Source organism: Temnothorax americanus, unplaced genomic scaffold (assembly GCF_048541705.1).
Source record: "Temnothorax americanus isolate GAGA-0224 unplaced genomic scaffold, ASM4854170v1 Scaffold47, whole genome shotgun sequence".
Lineage (NCBI taxonomy): Eukaryota > Metazoa > Arthropoda > Insecta > Hymenoptera > Formicidae > Temnothorax > Temnothorax americanus.
This window is the reverse complement of record NW_027509624.1, coordinates 635,598-654,347: the sequence shown is the minus strand read 5'-3', so window position 1 is coordinate 654,347 and position 18,750 is coordinate 635,598. Positions and strand designations below refer to the sequence as shown.

General features: G+C 38.0%; 4 protein-coding genes across 6 annotated transcripts; 2 read left to right on the top strand and 2 right to left on the bottom strand.

Annotated features, from left to right (window-relative positions):
• Positions 1-3,408: 3,408 nt before the first annotated feature.
• LOC143903468 (interleukin enhancer-binding factor 2 homolog) lies at positions 3,409-5,884 on the top strand. The gene is made up of 5 exons (XM_077417074.1): positions 3,409-3,560; positions 3,923-4,226; positions 4,327-4,633; positions 4,702-4,959; positions 5,338-5,884. The coding sequence occupies exons 2-5, from the start codon at positions 3,930-3,932 to the stop codon at positions 5,622-5,624; spliced, it is 1,149 nt and encodes a 382-aa protein (XP_077273200.1). The 5' UTR covers positions 3,409-3,560; positions 3,923-3,929; the 3' UTR covers positions 5,625-5,884.
• On the bottom strand, positions 5,662-8,688 carry Scgbeta (sarcoglycan beta). 3 transcript variants are annotated; one of them, XM_077417078.1, is made up of 4 exons: positions 8,101-8,688; positions 7,675-7,829; positions 7,087-7,312; positions 5,662-6,934 (listed from the first exon to the last, which is right to left on the bottom strand). In XM_077417078.1, exons 2-4 carry the CDS (start codon positions 7,812-7,814, stop codon positions 6,278-6,280), a joined length of 1,023 nt encoding a protein of 340 aa, XP_077273204.1. In that variant the 5' UTR covers positions 7,815-7,829; positions 8,101-8,688; the 3' UTR covers positions 5,662-6,277. The 3 variants fall into 3 exon arrangements, with proteins under 3 accessions (XP_077273204.1, XP_077273202.1, XP_077273203.1); XM_077417076.1 differs by having other exon boundaries at positions 7,675-7,833; positions 8,101-8,687; XM_077417077.1 differs by having other exon boundaries at positions 7,675-7,833; positions 8,302-8,686.
• Positions 8,689-8,713: 25 nt separating this feature from the next.
• Positions 8,714-12,624, bottom strand: LOC143903467 (venom protease-like). Its single transcript, XM_077417073.1, has 6 exons — positions 12,410-12,624; positions 11,147-11,431; positions 10,430-10,697; positions 9,648-9,913; positions 9,238-9,404; positions 8,714-8,957 (listed from the first exon to the last, which is right to left on the bottom strand). The coding sequence occupies exons 1-6, from the start codon at positions 12,495-12,497 to the stop codon at positions 8,784-8,786; spliced, it is 1,248 nt and encodes a 415-aa protein (XP_077273199.1). The 5' UTR covers positions 12,498-12,624; the 3' UTR covers positions 8,714-8,783.
• A 2,118-nt stretch (positions 12,625-14,742) lies between these two features.
• LOC143903469 (serine protease snk-like) lies at positions 14,743-18,749 on the top strand. Its single transcript, XM_077417075.1, has 6 exons — positions 14,743-14,934; positions 15,763-15,917; positions 17,176-17,282; positions 17,394-17,647; positions 17,777-17,946; positions 18,335-18,749. The coding sequence occupies exons 1-6, from the start codon at positions 14,757-14,759 to the stop codon at positions 18,500-18,502; spliced, it is 1,032 nt and encodes a 343-aa protein (XP_077273201.1). The 5' UTR covers positions 14,743-14,756; the 3' UTR covers positions 18,503-18,749.
• Position 18,750: the final 1 nt, after the last annotated feature.

The window sequence follows — 18,750 nt, the reverse complement described above, 5'->3', positions numbered from 1 at the left end:
CATAATTACGCTTTTGCATTGTAAATTATAGAAAAGTAAGCAATTCATGATAACAATACTTATATATTATTTTTAAAATAATGTAATAGAGAAAAAAAAGAAATGATGATTTAATTATATTATAGAACACATAAAAAATAATTATATGTATAGAAAGTATATTTTTGGACACAATGAATCATTTATTCCAATAAATATAAAATTCAACTTTCGGCCCTTGTAGTGTAATATACTATTTGTATATAAAGAATATAAAATAATTTTAGTACAAAGTACTAATTCATGAATTATTTATAAATTATATATATATTTTTATAAAAATATATAATAATTTAAATAATACCAATTAAAATTTACATTAATATTAATTAATAAAAATTATTAAAATTTTCTTTTTAATTAAAAAAGCGGAATTATACTATATAGATGTGTTAATTGAATTTAATTCTATTTTTTATTTTTTTGGCTCCTCGAAGCATTTATACATATAGATATGTATATATATGATTGATTTTATTGTTACGTATTTGTACATTTTTCTACTGAAATTTTGTGCCATGCCTGATAAATCTCACACTTTTTATTTGCGACGTAAATTTTTAGAGAGTCCTATGTCAGATGTATTAATTGCAAATTCGTATCAACAGCACAGCCTTTGATGTCAATCATCATTTTTTTTTACTATCATGTTACTATCATTTCTATCGTTAGACTGTTTTGCGTTCGTTGCAGTCAACTGATTTGAATTTTTATCATGCACACGATTTTCAGACTGCCGTTCCAAAATATCCATAGCGTAAGTAACTCTGTTATTTGTTATGGCTTTCTTTAATTCCTTTCCATATTGAAAATTTCTGTAATATAATTTTATTATATGATTGTCTAATATTAATTTCTAGCATTTTCAGAATTTTTGACGTGTAGATTGAAACTATATAGCATGGATATGTTCCATAATTCAAAACCACATAAATATTAGAATATATAACATTAACGCAAATTTACTTCTTGCGTATCGTGCGTTATTGTCTTCTTTTTGTCTCTCGATCTCTTTCTTTCGTCCTTCGGCTAAATATCGCGCAAACGCGACATCGGTCGCTTCATCTCTCGCTTTACGCGGCGTTCAGCTTTCTGTTTCGCCTTCAATAAGATTTAGAACGTTTTTATATGAATTTCTAACACGTTATCCATAATGCGAGCGAATCGTGGTAATAAATATTTGAATAATTTGAATCAAGCTTTACTATTTCTTGGAAGGATTCAGCACATTGCTTTCTTGATATCTTGACCGATTGTTTCGTCCACTTGCTCCTCTGTTCTTCCCGATACAATTCGTTATCGATTTCCTGCTTCTTTCTTTCTTTGCGCACGTTAGTCAGCAGTTCTCTGGCTACATTATCTATCGCCGTTTCCCTCGCTGCACGAAGTTCTGTCTACACAACGAAAAACGCAAACACTGAAAACTTTTTCTTATAAATTCAGGAGAAACCCAATTTTACCTTCACATCGAGTTCTTTCTCCTGTCGAGCTTCCTTCTCCGCGATTATGCGAGCAATCCTCTCGTCTTCGTCCTTCAACGCTTCATTATATTTCCTTTCCCACGCTTTCTTAGCCGCCAAAGATGCGGCCATCTCCGCTCTCAAAAGAATCGCGTCGTTCTCCTTCCTCTTCCTCATCTTTGCATCTTCTTCCCGAGTCTTCCGTATCGCTCGCTCCATCATCTTACGATCCTGCTCTTTCTCCTCGGTTCTTCTTTGTTGAACTCGTCGACGATCGTCCGCCAATTGATTCTGCAGATCATCACGCGAACTCCGCTTCTTTCTTTCATCTTCGGCTTGTTGCAGCTTCTCGACGGTTTTGTCGTCGTGCCAGAGCCTCGATAGTTCCGTTTGACTCGCTTCCAGACGAACTTTCTCCTCTATTAGGCGCGATCGGGCTTCACTCAGGACACAACTCGGTGGTGATCGCGCGGAGGATTTTACTCGATCTAATTTTAGCGCGCGTTTTACTTTTTCATCTATGATTCATAAAGAAATTCAGTTTTGTATATATCCGTTAGGATAAAAGTCTCCGTGAAGCGCAATGTAATACGAGAAAAAAGAATATGATATAATTGTATATTTTTTCGCAGATGAACATTGCAATTCTCGATGAGGTCGCGAGGTACAATTCGTAAATCTTTACTTTTACGTCGCGACAATTCGGCAGCCAGTCTATCCGCCAATTCAATTTCTGCTTGTTTCGCTTCATCGGCTGCTCGGGCACGTGATAATTCCTCCGCCAAAACGGCTTCTCGTTGCTCGGCCTGCGAACGACGTCGTGCGATTTTGTTGTCGCATCGCTCTACCATCGATGCTCGTCTCGCCTCCAATGCAGCTTCCTTCTCGTCCTTTATCCTTCTGTCATCCTCTTCCGTCTTTCTGTCCATCAAGTACCATCCTCTGCGAATTTTCACCATCTTTACGTTACGCTACGATGCCTATATACGATGTGATTTTAAGTTGCAAGATCGTCGACTGAATGCAAAATATGCCTATGCGTTAGTTATCTTGTTTTCAAATTGAAGACTTATTGCATGTGTATTTTATACAAATAGACATCACAGATGTGCGCTTCGCGCGCGCTATTTAGCTTTATAAGGTGCCTTTTCATGCTGACGCTCGACGCTCGATTTGGGCGTCAAACTTGATCACGTGATAGGTCACGTGACAGTCTTTTTAATTCCAGCATCAAATGGCAAAAGCTCAACTGTGTTCAGCTTTGACGCTTGACGCTCGCTTGTTTCGACGCTCGCATATTTGATGCCATTTCACCTTCTTAACCGATGAAGTTGGTCACGTGACCAGTTTTGACGCCCTAAATCAAGCTTCGAGCGTCAGCATGAAAAGGCCCCTCTAATATTACACACAACTGTCAAAATATGCTACGACAGCCGCTCACGAAGTTAGCTTTATAGCTTTATAGCTTTGAACACTATATATAGCTGTCGCAATTCTTTCTAAAACAGCCATTTAAACGCAATTCGCGTTCGAATCGGAGCTATCGGAAGTAACTATTCTAGTATGTAGAAAAACATTCCTAACATTGAATGTGTAACTGAAGTATATTCTGTCTAACGTAAAATATTCTTTTTTCGTTAAAAATTTATTTTATCGCGTCGATCTATTCTATGTTATCATCAGATAGAATCTCTCTGTTATCAAGTTATCATTAGTCCATTGATACTTCGGCAATGACAGTCAGATGGCGCTAGTCAAATCAATCGCAATATTCGCAATCACGCAATCATTGGCCGCGTTCAGCAGACAACCAGACACAACTGTTGAGTTCGTCTTATCAACACTTTGCGTTGATTGGTTGGTTCTAAAAGTAAGAGCCAATCACGTTCGACTGCTACTGAGCGGGTCTGCTGAACGCGCCCATTCACAAAAGGCTAGGATAGGATACTGGAATCGTGCTTCATCAAGCTACGGCGCAGCGGTGGACGCCGAGTTTTGTGTGTTTTTTTTCGGTCATTATTAATAAACCGTCACCACGTCTTTCCAATTTGCGCCTTTTGGGTACGTATGTCACTTACCCAATCTGCAGAAATGTCCTGATTTCACGCACGTGCTGAAAATACTCGGATATTCACGTAGGAGTGTCGCGCGCGCGCGTAACTTAGGTTATCCGGAAGCGTCATATTGATTTTTGTTCTGCTACGTTTTTACGAATTCTACGGATATTATTATTTTAGACAAATAAATGCTAGGAGGTTTAGAAAATAGAAATTTTATTATGTTTTTGGGATAAACAAAGAAGAGAAACTATATTTTACTATTCTCTGAATTAAGATTTGTTTGAAATTATGCGTACAAAGCCATGTACGATATGTAATACAACATATGAATGTAAAATTATTGTTAATATTCTTTTCTTGCAGAAATAACATGGTACGTGGTCGCGGAGGAATGATCAGAGGGGGTCGAGGAGGTATGGGACGTGGAATGGGTTTTCCACGAAAGCAATTTTTACCACGACACCCATTTGACTACACGCTATGCGAGGCGGCTTTCCCACGTGTTAAACCTGCTCCGGATGAATCTGACTTTCAGTCAGCTCTCGTGAAGAAAAATACTGATATGTGTCCAACGCCGAAGGAGCAGAGTTCCATCTTAAACCTTGTAACTAAACTGCAGGGTGTCCTTGATAATCTGATTGTTGCGCCAGGAACCTTTGAGGCTTGCGTAAGTATACATGCTTCTATTGTATAATTGTAAGCTACATTTTTATTTCTTAATATCTCTTGTATCATAAATTATGCGTATTATTTGCTTTTACATGTAGCAATTGGAAGAAGTAAGACAAGTCGGCAGTTTTAAAAAAGGTACGATGATTAAGGGCCACAACGTTGCTGACATCGTCGTTATCCTCAAAACTTTGCCGACGAAAACGGCAGTGGAAGCACTCGGGAACAAAGTCAATAATGACCTGAAGTCTGTGAACCCAAAGGAGATCTTCAGAGTTATGCAGACGGAGCGCGGATTTGATATTGCTAACAATGAAGCCACTGTACGTGTATTAATAACTACATTACACCAAAATCTACGCAAGCTGGAATCGGAGCAACACTTGGATGTCAAAATTTGTCAAGGTAATTCTCGCGCTTTTACAGCCAACAGATTTTAGTAATTGTTACTGAAGATATGTGATTACTTGTAGGCCACCTTGCCGCTATCAGACATTCTCGTTGGTTCGAGGAGAACGCTCATCATTCTAGCATTAAGGTTTTAATTCGTCTACTTCGTGATCTTAGAAGCAAATTTGAAGGCTTGGAACCATTATCCCCGTGGATGCTAGATCTATTGGCACATAATGCTATAATGAACAATCCCAGCAGGCAAGCGTTACCGATAAACCAAGCCTACAAGAGAGTGCTGCAATTGCTCGCTTCCGGACTGTTTCTCCCAGGATCAGCAGGTACTAATAGCTTGTTTTTGGAATTGAAGATCTTTATCGTTACCATTGGGACAGTTATCACTACGAATCACCTGACTTCAAGAATAAGGGTCGGTTGTTCCAACCTTTTGGTAAACTAACTAATAGTTAAATCATATATATGTCTTTGTTTATCCTTTACATTAAACAAAGATAGACATATGATTCAACTATTAGTTAGATTACCAACAGGTTGGAACAACCAGCCCTAAAAGAAACGTATGCTAATAACATGCACAATTTCGTGATCGATGAATTGCAGGAATTATAATCACGTTCTACAATTCCAAATAATTAACGTAGATATCTTAATCATATAGTTTTTTAAGAGTTACTATGAAGTATAATGACATGTTTTAGGTATCTCCGACCCGTGCGAGGGTGGAAATATACGCGTGCATACAGCATTGACACTCGAACAACAGGATCTCGTATGCCTCACTGCCCAAACACTGCTGCGCGTACTGGCTCATGGTGGCTATAGACCATTGCTGGAAGGCTCCAACAAACTTGCAGTAGAGATGAGCGTGTGGGCAGGAGGCGTAGTGGCGAGCCCGTTAGATAAGGCGTATGAGCCACCCACGGAGCAAGAGCAGCAGGAAGACATGGACGAAAGCAACGAGGAGATGATCACGGAAAGTGTTTAGAATCTTGAGTTAATGTAGGAACGTTTTGTCTGAGTCCCTCCTTTTGTACGTGATGCTCTTATTTTCTCGGCGACGTTTCTCAAAAAACGTATTGTATTTATAACATATTTGCACACATACATTTCAATGACAATTGAATTCCATTGACAAAATTATACTTTTAAGTTGATATTCGTATCATGGGCAATTCGACGATGAAAACGCGTTTCACGAAATGTGAGATTTGACATAAAATAAAGTATAGATTAATGTGCGCTCTACCCGATTAAATAACTTATTTTACTTCTACGTTTCTTTCGCACGTATAGCACTTTAAGCATCTACACTTTCAACAACGATTGTATAAATGCCAGGAAGAGATTTGATCTCTGAAGATTAGTCTCATGTAAATTTTTTTGATCGAAAAATGTTTCTGATTTCCTTAAACATTTGGTTAATAACTGTATTACGACATGTAAATATGTTGGGAGACCAGTTTCTTTATATTTCGAATATTCCGTTTCACGTTTATTGATGGTGCATCCCATGGTATCACGCACACATATGAAACGTGCTTATATTTCGTATGCATTTGCAATTTGGCAGTGATATGCATGTCACTTAAGCGTGTAACGAAATGTACGGTAGAAAACATTAGTCCTCACTTGGAACCCCTAGTGTAGGCAAGGATCGTTTTCTGGGGTTCTGGCGACCCGCGCGCAATTAACCATACGGGAACTGGTGCCCGGCCGGACCGGCACCTTGAAGAGCTTGCCCTGCGGCATGCACACGCAGACCTTGTACTGCTCGTGACTGGTGGTTGGGCTCTGCAGGAACATCGGCGCTACCGGGATATCTTCCACGTCGATGGAGACGCCGTCCTTGGCATCGAGCACGATGCTGCCGTTCACGCTCTTCAAGAAGATATCGAGATCGGCGCTCCACGCGATGTCCTTGCTCTCCATGCGCACGCCTTCCGCGCCGTGCAACGAGACCTCGTTGTCGGACTTGATTGCCAAGCTTTCGTTGACCGGCGACGTAATCCGATGGGTCTCCGCGATCCTCACGTCGATCGTCTTGACGCCGCTCGGCAGACCGAAGTTCGGGAAGTCCGTGGTGAAATAGGTCGCGCCGGTACGCGGATCCTTCACCTCGAACGATTCCACTTGCGACATGGTGGTACCGTTCGGTAGGACGCCCAGCTTCGAGTGCGGATGCGCTTCGTGAGCGCGTCCGTGACTCTTTATATCGACGTGCACCCCAGCCTCGTCGCCGGATATTTCCATTGGCTCGTCACCGTAACTCTGGCAGATGCCCGACTGCAGGGATATCTTCAGGAAATGCGAAAAAACGTGATATCAATACTTAAAAAGAGAGATAGTTTTTATTATTTTAGTTTTTTTATATTCTTGTCTACGTATATATGTATATGTTATCCTTCTTAAATTTCAAATGTACAAATATGTATATCTAGCATATCTACCTTGTCCAAATCTGTTCTTCCGTAGAACTTGACAAGATTTTCGTCTGGGATTACTTCCATAGCTTCCATTCCCTGACTTATACGTAAAACAGCGATGACGGTAATATTTAGGAAAAGATTGCAGAGGCCGATTATCGCTAGGACCAAAGTCAACGTCCAGAGGCAGTAACGCCTCTTCGTGGATTTTTGGCCCATCGATCTCATGCCGTACGAGGAAGCGATTGTCCTGTTAACATCGCCCGAAGATTAATCATCCGAAATTAACTTGATACAACTTGCATTGCACCGATAATTTTGACTAATTGAAATTAATTACTTTTTAATTAATTCCGATTAGTATTTATTTCCATCTTTTATTTAATTTCTTTCTATAAATATAATAACATTAATTATACATTGTGATAATATAAAGCGGAACAAAGTCATACATTGGTAGTAAAGCAAAAACGGGTATAATTGAGTAAAATATTCTCTCTTTCTAAAAAAATATTAATAATTTGACTTATTTTACTATAAATATCTTTCTTTAGATATATACTTGCATAGGAGCTATTATTAACAATCTAATGTGATTGCTTTCTCATTCACCTCGCATGCATGCTGCCGCAACTATTTTGGCGAATGATGCTCTTAATCAGGGGCCCGTCGCTATTGGACAGATTATCATCAGCCTTCGAAATCGATGGCGAACCGGTATCATTTCCACATACATCTAGAAGAGCCGACATCGAACGTTCTTCCGTCTACCTGCCGAAAATTAAACATCAGGATATATCTTTTATTTTGCTAATTGAAGAAAAATATTAGTTTATTATTAATATATAAATTATAAATCAAGATTTCTCTGTTCACATTCTTTTGTTGGTTTCAGGAGGAAGGTATATAAAATTTTATATCACGTTGAAATAATTAAAGTGATATATTCGTGATAATATTTGGTTTTATCGACTTATATCGCTACAAATTACAATGCATCAACAAAGGCACCAATGTATGGTCACACCGCATGTATACCTCGTGGCTTCGACATCGCGATAGTCTTAATTAAAGCCGTAGAACCAGTTTTGCGTTTTGCTACCAAAAATAACACTCTTATCCGAGGAGGAATCGTCCTTCGCACTCAACGGCGAGCTGCTCTTCCACGCCGAATGCCCCGATCTGCCCTGGCCGCGAGACGCGTGCCGCGGCCGGTCGCTTCGCGTGCGGTTTCCTTACCTCGGCTGGGACCAGCAGCGGGAGGCGGCCGCCTTTTCAGATAAAACGAAAATAGACGACCGCGTTACGTTCCGGACTTTCGCGGATTCTCCGACGACCGGGAGCGATGGAAGTAGGTGAAGACACACCGGTCGGCGCTTGCGCGTCCAGGAATCAATGCCGAGTGTGTCCTCAGGAATTCTACCTATACTCGCGCGCATTCGCCTCGGGTGAGTTTGTGCATTCGCGCTTCTTTTTGACAACGAGAGAAATAAAGCGAGATCGAAAGTCGCAGGCGAACGGCCATAAGAGTCCACGGGACGAAGATTAGTTTCAATTTTCTTGTACTTTTACATGTACATTGTTTGATCATATGCCGCTAAAGGTCGGGTTTTCAGTGGAAACTCGCACTAGGAATAAACAAATTGTTGCGTCGTATAAAAAAGGGAATGTATTTGATACTTAAAATGGATAAATTTAAATTAAATGAGTATAACGGTATGTTAAAAGTATTCCGGCCACGCGGTTCTCTCTATCCAGGGGATGTAATAGTAGACTCGGGTGTACACGCCAGGTATGATGCTGCCGCAGAGTCGTCCAAGACTGGTGACCCCGATTATGGTGTACATGCAATCATGGACCGTGTTAAAGACGGCGAGTGGTCCTCCACTGTCACCCTTGAACAGCAACGAGTATATTCTTATTAAATCGCCTCTGCTTACAAATGTTCTATTTATAAAAATGATTTAACGTTTTTTTCCCAGTTGAAGCTAACCAAGTGTTTGGTCCCTTCTAGCTAGAGAAATGAAATTGGAAAGAAGCAATCGCGTAAACCTGGCGCATCATCAGATTTAACTTTAAAACAATTTTAAAAGGCTCGCGTTAAAATAAAACTTTCATTGAGATTTGAGAGGGACGAGGACTTTCTCGATGCGAATAAATATATTTATTTATTACCTGGCAAGTATCTTTCCCGACTTCTCCCGCGCATATTTGCCATTCATTGACAATTCCTTGTACGAGCTCTGTGGAAGTGCCGCCGTCGAAGAAACTCGCGTTGCAAGATTGATGAGGGACCAAATTGAGTGTCACTTTCAATAGATTTTCCGAGCCCCTGTCATCAGCTGAATTAATCGACATGCGCTTATTAATTTTACTCATACGTATGCATATGTAAAAATAAAATATAATTATATATACAAAACTTATGTCCATTTCTATATATCAATGCAGATTAATTTTAATTTCGGTTAACATATTTTATTACTTTCTTTTAGTTCTAAGATAGGAATGGACATTATAGTTAGTACTTAATTTTAACAACTCGGTTTTAGTAATTTTAAAGATTTCTCTCTTTATAATCTTACACCAGTCGACTAGGCCCCATCCGGTGGCGACTGCCTTGTCATTTTGACCCTCGTCAGGCCAATCAACCGGAAGACACGCCGGTCTAACAAACGCGTTGTAGGTAGCTTCTTTCTCCAGGCGGAGTATAGCTATGTCATGATATTGCGATGGGCGTTTGTATTCAGGATGCCTTATCCTTTCCTGGATTCCGATAGTCTGCGGCATCGCGGTGTCGTTCGTCTGCGCGAGATTCAGATCGCCGAGTCGCACCCACTTCGCGTTTCCCCTTTTTGAGGCAAACGAAATTTATTATAATTATTATTTATTAAGATAGCCGAAGTGCGTTTATGGTCAATTACGGGCAAAAAAAGTGACTTTTTAATTTTCAACAATGATAGTGTAAACTCGAGAAGAATTTCAATGGAGATTTTGACAGTCAATTGCAGTTTTTTAACGTTAAATATTTTGAAGGCAATAGTTAAAATTATAAGTATTTCAAAGTATAGACTGAAACTTAAGAGAACAATAATCTTAAGTATCTCAATTTTTTCAGTATCTCAAATTAAGTTGCTCGTAAAAGTACCTTGACATATAGTTCGGAAAAAAGATAGATGGCCCTTTAGAAGATTCTAAATCGATCAAAATTTATAGTTAAAAAAAGGGACTGTAGTTATCATGAAAAGAAAGTCGTCGCGTTTTTCACTTTAGAAGATAAAAGCAATCTTGGGTCACGTTTTTCATAAATTTTTCGAATGTTGGATAGAACAGTGAGAGAAGGCGTACCCGCCAAATCAAAATTTACCAGTCCGCTGTCCAAATGCAGTGGGCCGCTGTCAGGACGATCTTGGAGGAAATTAAGCTGCCGCCGCACAGCCACAAGGTCCCAACATCGGGACGATCGAAACCGACGGCCGCCATGTGCGGAAATTCTTTCGCCTCGGCTTTCTTGCCGCCGACGATCAGTTTGCGCGTTGTCAGGGCGCATAGCGACGTATTGATGGGCTTCCGGTTCAATGTCGGTGTAGGTGGTACCGTGAAACCATAGACAGCCTCTGCGTTTTCCGCGCATTCTTAGAAGAAATAAATAATATTACAAGTTAAATAAAGCTTTAATTGAATCCATACCCACATTGATCCCAGTTCTTTGTATTTAATAAACATTTCTTATCTTGCTCTTCAAGATCTCATTAAGTCGATTTTAATTTCATAGAAATGTTTACGCGTGAGACCGTTATTTTTTTTTACTGCATTTTCTGCTCAAATTTAACCAAAATGTCTATATATTGCCGATTTAGTATTGATAAAGCTGATTGCTCATCATTGCTAAAAAATGTAATTGTGTGCGTTATTTTAAAAGATGCATTTACGTATTACGAGATACGTTCGTAAAGAGATCCTGAAGAGATACATATTAAGTGGGCCATCAAGTTGCACGTTAGTTTTGATAAATGTTGAAGTTACTTCAGTGTTTTTTTAAATCTTTTATTAGAAAATAGCTTGGAAACGAATTTTTACTTACTTGCTCGCGCTACAGCTCCCCTTGATCCATCCAATTTCAAAGGTCGCACTGTATTATTATTTGGTCGCGTGGGACTCTGTGATGGTGGCGCCGGCCTCCGCGGCGTCGGCGTCGGCGTCGGCCGGATCCCTGCACCGTTTGTTGTTGGACAACATACTATCGGGTCGAAGCCTAAAAATCCGCAGGGCTCACTGGGCGTTTTGCCGGCCAGCAAGTCGTCATAAACTTTCGGGCAATCTTGTAGAAGTTTGCACACACCCGAGGAGTTGTCGACCACGCATGATTCTGAAAATTATAAAAACGCATTAATGTATTATAAGTTTTTGCTAAAAATAAAATTAAAGATTATTACTTAAGGATATTTAAAAAAGAAAGGAGAAGACACTGATATACAGAAAATGCTTAAAAAAACGTTAAATAGAAGTAACTTTTTTAGAGAGACACAACCGATAACACAAGATGCGTCATAGTAACAGATGTATTTTTTGTCTTCAAAGGTCTCCCATCTTGGTCACTGTCATTATTGTTAATACATTCTTGGAATTTTGTCCAGGTGTTTTCCAGAGCCCTGAGGCACCATTCTTTGGATACCGTTGCAATATCACATTTGCAATTTTTTGTCGGAGATTGTGCACATTGCAATTGGTGAACAAGTGGGGACTCGTTAAAAATACACTTGTTATTATATGATATCTTGTGTTATCAATTCTGTTTTTCTAAAAAAGTTACTTCCATATAAGTGTTAATTTTGTTGGAGCACCGTGTATAAGTAAACTATCTGAATTACTAAAGAGGAAATTGATTTGGCCTTTCAATCTTGTCAACAAGGTTATTGATACGCATTTAAATGTTATGACGAAATAAAAAAAATGCAGGTTTCTTTTTCAGTGACAGAGATATTCCTACAAATCTCATTTAATTATCATTAAACCATTATTTCGAATATTAATTTCCATTACGGGATACATAAACACCATAAACCCAAAAATAATTGTTAATGCTCAAGACGTCATTGTTAAGCAATTCTTTTATATATTAAAATTGAGTAATTTATGATTATAATATTGTACTATAAGTAATCGTTTGTAATTGGAGAATTGTATTTATAATCAAAGAAATCTATTGCTAACAATAGAGTTCTTTCAGTTACATAGCACGTGAATTTCGAGACTTTTGGATCTTTCCATTCGTCGAAGTCGAAAAACACGGTCGCGACCCGTTCCAAACAAGAATTCGCGTATTTTTAGCAAGGAGAACTGATACCTCCAACGTGCTTTCCGTGTGTCAGCGACAGGATCGACACCAACACCAACAGTACTAACGATGAGGCGATCGGCAGGCTCGCTGGCATCCTTGATCAGCCTTGGATCACGCGGTTCTCTCGTCTGATTCCGACGACTCGTTCGCGATGGAAGATATACCTCGTCTAACGCATCCATTCGCTCCACAAACGTTTCTTGTTTTTCCTGATCCCCACTCGGGTTGCGCGTCCGTTCCTCCATGATGATGACGAACCACGAGGTCATTCTCGTCGTGCACTTCGCGATAAATCAGCCGATCGTATACGCGATTCCATTCCCGTCTTCGAGGAAGATCTTGCGCTCGGCAAAACGCTCTTAACGACGGATGATTAAGAGGCAATCAGTTGTCGCGTGCCGCCAGCGATCTGTTATAGGAACTGAAATCTCTGTAATTCCCTGGTGTGATTTCGATCGAAATCGCTGTAATTCCGGTAGTTTCGATTTTTAATGTGCGAATCGTCCACGCGTATTATCGTTCGCCACGAAAAACGATAACAAAAAGTTAGTACCTCTGCCTACGTCGCTTCGAAACTTGAATTTAACGGGATTATAAATCGGATTCTTCGGATCGAAGATCATAAATAAATCTCATCGCAATGTGATTCTGCATGTGTATTGGGGATAACTGCGTATTCGCATGTCTTTTACAAAAGTCGCTCCTTATTTGGACGATATATTGAGTCGCATTTGCAAAAGATACCTATACTTTTCTTTAAATAATTATGTATAAGGAACCTACAGTCTTTTCTTTCTCTCTCTCTTTTTTTGTATTTATAATATTCCATACAACATTCCATGTATTGCATATTCACGCATTAATTTGCTCTTTATGCTGTTAAGATAAAATCGAAAGTTATGTAAATATATAATAAAAACGAGGAAAATAGAAGAAACTATTTTACTTTTTGCTAATATAATGCACAAAGTAGGTCGATATTAAAATCTAAGAATTTATGTGTTAGTTATTATATCTCCTACTATGTTGCACTATATTATTTTTATCATGTCATTAATGGGTGAAACACGTTAACTTTTTCAAAGAAATTTTGATGCAAAGTACAAAAACAACAGAACAGTCTGATTTACCTTACAAATAGTAGAAGTGAAACGATCCAGTCGTGATGTAAAAGCAGGTGCAGATTTTTTTTGAAAATTTTCACGATTGACGTTCCCAGAGCTCTGTAGATCTTATTACGATTTACGATTAATAATTTGTTTCATTTCCCACATCGTACATGAGTTGCACTTTATCGAGCTATTAGAAATCTAATGATGATTACACGTTTTTCGATATACGTCAGACGTCGAACTTGAACTTAATACATGGAACAAATCAGATTCGATCCATCACGATCGACATCACGGCGCTGCCAAAGGCCCGGTGGATTTGATAAGACCAGTTTCATTACGAGCGAACCACGTGTACGCACATCCAGGGATGTAGCATTTGTCTGAGTGTTATCTGTAAGAAGTTAATATGATACAAGTATTAACAGTGTAGTAACAGTAGTTAATTATTCTGCGCTTAAAATAAATTAATGGTTCGCGTAGAAACCACATGCATGTATGCACGAGAGAGAAATATTATTATGAATGAATCAAAATGTCAAATGTGCAAAATTTATATTCCACGCGTTCCAGGAGGATGTGTAATAATGTAAAGAGGATGTGTATTAAATACGTAAATACCTCGTGCTTGAGTAATAATAATAAGATGGTTTCTGAATTAATCAAATGGGATTTGTAAGAGCGCGCACTCTGGCTAATTTAAAATCGACTTTTCTTGGTAATGTTTCTGCAAATCGCGTCTCAAGAAGATGCATGAACAACAAAGCTTTATAATTCTGGCTCATCTTAATTTTATAAAAAATTAATTAAAGACTTACTAAAAAAAAAACAAATAAAATCTCGAAGATTGAATAGTTACTACAAATAATAATCTATTTACGGATGTGACAAGAAAAATTGTTTCCAAATTCATATATTTATGTATTAATATAAATTTCGTCTCTCTCAAATCTGAAATATATTAATAAGTTAACGTTTCGTTTAATCGACGAATGAAAAGAAGATTTTTATCTGCAGCATGAGTAATGATATGCGGTATAATAACGTAATACAATTTTCCTGTTAAATAGCTAAGGTACAGTACCTAATTACTGGAAACAGACGCAGATATTTTGTGAAAGACGCATGAGGAAGAATTCAGCGGATACGTCATTGCTTGTAGTTCCGGTAATACCATTAATGACACCTCGACTCACGGATCGCCAATCGTTGATAAACGACTTCATCGTCGCGCAGCTCGCATGCACTTCGTTACGCATTATCCGCCGTACTTAAGGCGAGAATTCGCTATTAAGGCCTTTGTTCGAAGACGGTGTCGATACGCCGCGTATTGGATTCGCAATATGCCGAGAGAGCTTGCGATCGCGTTATTCGTCGCAATCTTGCTCAGGAATTCCGCGGCGCGAAAAAGTGAAGAAAGTTAGTGGTATAGCCTTCGTTATACCCGCGATCGGATTTCAAAAAATCGTTTATTTTGAACGCTCATAAATCACGATTCCAATGTATCCTAATTCTTTGTCAAATCAATTTTTTACAGACAGAAAATAAATCAGAAATTACGGTGATAATTTTTAAATTAATTATAATTTTTTAGTATAAAAAATTGCAGCAGAAAAATACAAAATTAAATAGATATTTGTTTAAATTAAAAATTAAAAAATAAAACTTGAAAATTTATCATTTGTGTCTCATCTTTTATGTTACAAATATCCATAATAATTTTAAACTTAAATTTTATCTAAGTTATATTTTTCATTACATTTTTTTCAAAATCGAGTCTTTTGTCAAATTTTTGCTGTAGAAAAGTATTAGACTTTAATTCTATTTTTGTTTTAGATTGTTATTATCATACAATTTTCATTGCAAAGTTGGCTTCTGTGGAACTCTGAAATGTGTAATGTCTATTAAATTATATTACTAGTTGTTTTTCGAAGTTTCCTTCGTTGTGCGAACACGCGTTTCGCGATTACAAGAAGCATGCGTAACTTGTTTAGATCAGCATACAAATGGATGCGCATTTCTTAAGAGACGCGTGATTAAATAATCATGACACGTATCGATGATAAATTGATGAACTACGCACTTCGCCGGCACAGAATTATACGCGTACAAATAAATAACAAATTAATTTCCATACATTTCTCCTAATCCCGTCGCGTCGTAATTGTACCATAAATCTTCGATTGCATCGATTCCCACCTATTTTTCGCTATGAGCCTGGTTTGCGTAATCCCCGCTTTTTCACAGAATGTAAGGAATACGCCGATCTGGTTTACGAGACCGAGAAATCGCCGACTTTACGTATCAATGCCGGCTCGAATAGAGTTTCCCGCTGCGCCGTCGTCGAGACACCTTTAATTATCGGCGGAATCCAAGCGAAACCAGCGGAATTTCCGCATATGGTGAGAATAAATACACTTATCGCTGCGATCGCAGAAATAATTAAAAGAGTCTATATATAATGTTACCGATGTATAACAGATATATGTTACAAAAACATCAATAAATTAAGAAAATTGCCTTAAATTTCGATTACTTAATCAAAGATGGTATATATTATTAACACACACATCTTTTTATAACTGTTAAATAAAGAATGTGATACCAAATATTTATAACAGTAATTACAAATATGCAAAAAAACATGAAAACTAACATATGTAAAATATGTTTTTGAGAGAGAGAGAGAGCGTGGCGTAGCAGATAGCACAGAGCACACTGGTCTGCTAAACCAAAGATCTCAGGTTCGAATCCAGTTTTGGCAAAAAGTATAACGTTCTTGAATATAAAAATTAAAGGACGTTTTCTATTTTACCCTTTCGGGTACTTGGGAAAAAAAGTAGAACGTTCTTTAACTTTTATATTCAAGATCGTTGTATTTTTTGTCAAAACTGGCTCTGACTCCGCCTAACCAAGTAAGTAAGGAAACGATGAAAGCAGTGGTATTTCACCGGCGATGTTGCCATCTCCCACTTATGCTACACCTCTCATGTCTCCTTACAGTGCCAGACTAGAGTCAAGCTTAACAGGGTCTTCTTTCCCCGCTAATTTTTCCAAGCCCGTTCCCTTGGCAGTGGGAATCTCGTTAATCCATTCATGCGCGTCACTAATTAGATGACGAGGCATTTGGCTACCTTAAGAGAGTCATATTTATATTGCTGCTATAAAGTATATGACGTCCTTCACTTTTATATTCAAGGACGTTATACTTTTTATATTCAGTATATTATATTTTTTATATATATATATTTAGTATAACCCGTTTATACCCTTTCGGGTAAATTATAACGTCCTTGACTTTGATATTCATTCGTAGTATAACCAGTGGAACTTGAACTGCTTGGCCTGCATTGAAATGTGATATAAGTAAAAACTTGCCATTCGGATTCGGCGTTAAACTGTAGGTCCCATGTGTTTGTGTATCTGCGTGCGCACTACAAGCACATGACTTTGGGAGAGGCCTAGGTCCGACTCGGACTGTTGCGCCATTGAAATAAATAATGAAAATATATTTTTATAAAAATTTTAGCACGCAATGCATAATTTCGCTTTTTATGCCATATTCCATTTAGAAAACCCATGTGATAACGTAATAGATTTCCATGAATCGCCTACTTAATCATCAAAGTAATTAATAAAGCAGAATTTTTCATATCGTAGGCGGTGATCGGTTATGGCAAGCACGACGTGTCCTGGCAATGCGGAGGAAGCATCATCTCCGAGAATTTTATTCTAACCGCGGCGCACTGTATGGAATCCCCGGACAAGTAACGGTCTTGTTACAATTATCGTCAATTTTGAACGTCGCAATTATATATATATATATATATATATATATATATATACATTGTTCTTAATATTAACTATATATTTTTCAGGGGTCCCGCAAGCACAGTGCGAGTCGGCTTAATTGATCTGTTAACTCCGGGCGACGCTATGCAGGAGAGAAACGTCGCGGAAAGAATTAAGTATCCGGAGTACAAGTCTTCGGTCAAGTACCACGATATAGCGTTACTCAAGCTCGACCATCCGCTGGAATTGAATCCTCGAGTGCGACCCGCATGCCTCGAAACAAACTCCCAGATACCGGGAAAAAGCGCTATTGCTTCTGGGTTTGGAAAAACATCCTACGGTCAGTATTCTCCAAACGTCTCATGTTGCACTCTAGAAATTATTTTATATTAATTTAACCGATAATATTATTGATTATTTTATATTAATTTTTTGCTTGTCAAGAGACGTAACGTGAGATACTGTGCAGAATCCAATATTGGTAGCAACAAATTGATGAAGGTCCAGTTGAATTACATTTCCGATGATAACTGCAAAAAAGCTTACGCCGAAGATATTGGTACTCGGCGGCTGCCCGACGGCTTGATATCGAGCTTCCTTTGCGCCGGTATAATGGAGGGCGGCAAAGATACCTGTCAGGTGTGAAAAATTGTTTAGAATTATTCTCGGGTCTTTTATTTTTAACAAAGTATCGAAAATATCGTATTCTTCAAATTAAGAATTTTGCCTCAATCTCTTCATTTACCTCTGGACGGTTCAACTTTCGGAGTGGACTTCAATTTTAATTAGAAAACTAGAAGTATACATATTTTAAAAATCGAATACATACATATAAGCATCCGTACAAATTAAGCATTATAAAAATTAGATACAAATAATTTAATTATATGTATATTGGATTATATATATATATATATATATATATATATATATATATATATATATAATTATATATTTTTTTTAGAGATTATATTTAAGGAATTAAAAAAAAGATTTGAAATAGATTCTAATTTGATATTATTTGCAGGGTGACAGTGGCGGCCCATTGCAAAGAGTTCTCGCAGAACCTTACTGCATGTACAGCATCGTGGGTGTGACGAGCTTCGGCAAGTTCTGCGCCTTTAAAGATTCGCCCGCGATATACACTCGAATTAGTTCTTATCTTGATTGGATTGAGAATACCGTTTGGCCGTAAAAATCGAACATGAAAACCGGATCAATAAACGCGCGGATCTCGAAATTCAATTTCAATTAACAGTTTCGATGAATAATCGGTAAAGAATAATTATATGTGTATAAAATTATCGAGATGATGAGAATTAAGGAACAATTAAAATAAAAAAATTACATACAACATCATCATGTTATTACTGTATTATGTATATAAAATTATCGAGATGATGAGAATTAAGGAACCATTGAAATAAAAAAATGACATAAAAC

Bases quoted from the DNA above. Each gene is read 5' to 3' on its own strand.
- LOC143903468 (XM_077417074.1), top strand. From the start codon at position 3,930: ATGGTACGTGGTCGCGGAGGAATGATCAGAGGGGGTCGAGGAGGTATG. The intron at 4,227-4,326 runs GTAAGTATACAT...TTTTACATGTAG, and splicing joins CAGGAACCTTTGAGGCTTGC to CAATTGGAAGAAGTAAGACA. The intron at 4,634-4,701 runs GTAATTCTCGCG...GATTACTTGTAG, and splicing joins GGATGTCAAAATTTGTCAAG to GCCACCTTGCCGCTATCAGA.
- Scgbeta (XM_077417078.1), bottom strand. From the start codon at position 7,814: ATGTCGGCTCTTCTAGATGTATGTGGAAATGATACCGGTTCGCCATCG. The intron at 7,313-7,674 runs GTGAATGAGAAA...CGATGTTAACAG, and splicing joins TGCGGCAGCATGCATGCGAG to GACAATCGCTTCCTCGTACG. The intron at 6,935-7,086 runs GTAGATATGCTA...CATTTCCTGAAG, and splicing joins GAAGAACAGATTTGGACAAG to ATATCCCTGCAGTCGGGCAT.
- LOC143903467 (XM_077417073.1), bottom strand. From the start codon at position 12,497: ATGCCAGCGAGCCTGCCGATCGCCTCATCGTTAGTACTGTTGGTGTTG. The intron at 11,432-12,409 runs GTATCAGTTCTC...TATAATTTTCAG, and splicing joins ACACGGAAAGCACGTTGGAG to AATCATGCGTGGTCGACAAC. The intron at 9,405-9,647 runs GTAAGATTATAA...CGATTAATTCAG, and splicing joins ATGGGGCCTAGTCGACTGGT to CTGATGACAGGGGCTCGGAA.
- LOC143903469 (XM_077417075.1), top strand. From the start codon at position 14,757: ATGCACTTCGTTACGCATTATCCGCCGTACTTAAGGCGAGAATTCGCT. The intron at 17,648-17,776 runs GTCAGTATTCTC...GATACTGTGCAG, and splicing joins GTTTGGAAAAACATCCTACG to AATCCAATATTGGTAGCAAC. The intron at 17,947-18,334 runs GTGTGAAAAATT...TATTATTTGCAG, and splicing joins GCGGCAAAGATACCTGTCAG to GGTGACAGTGGCGGCCCATT.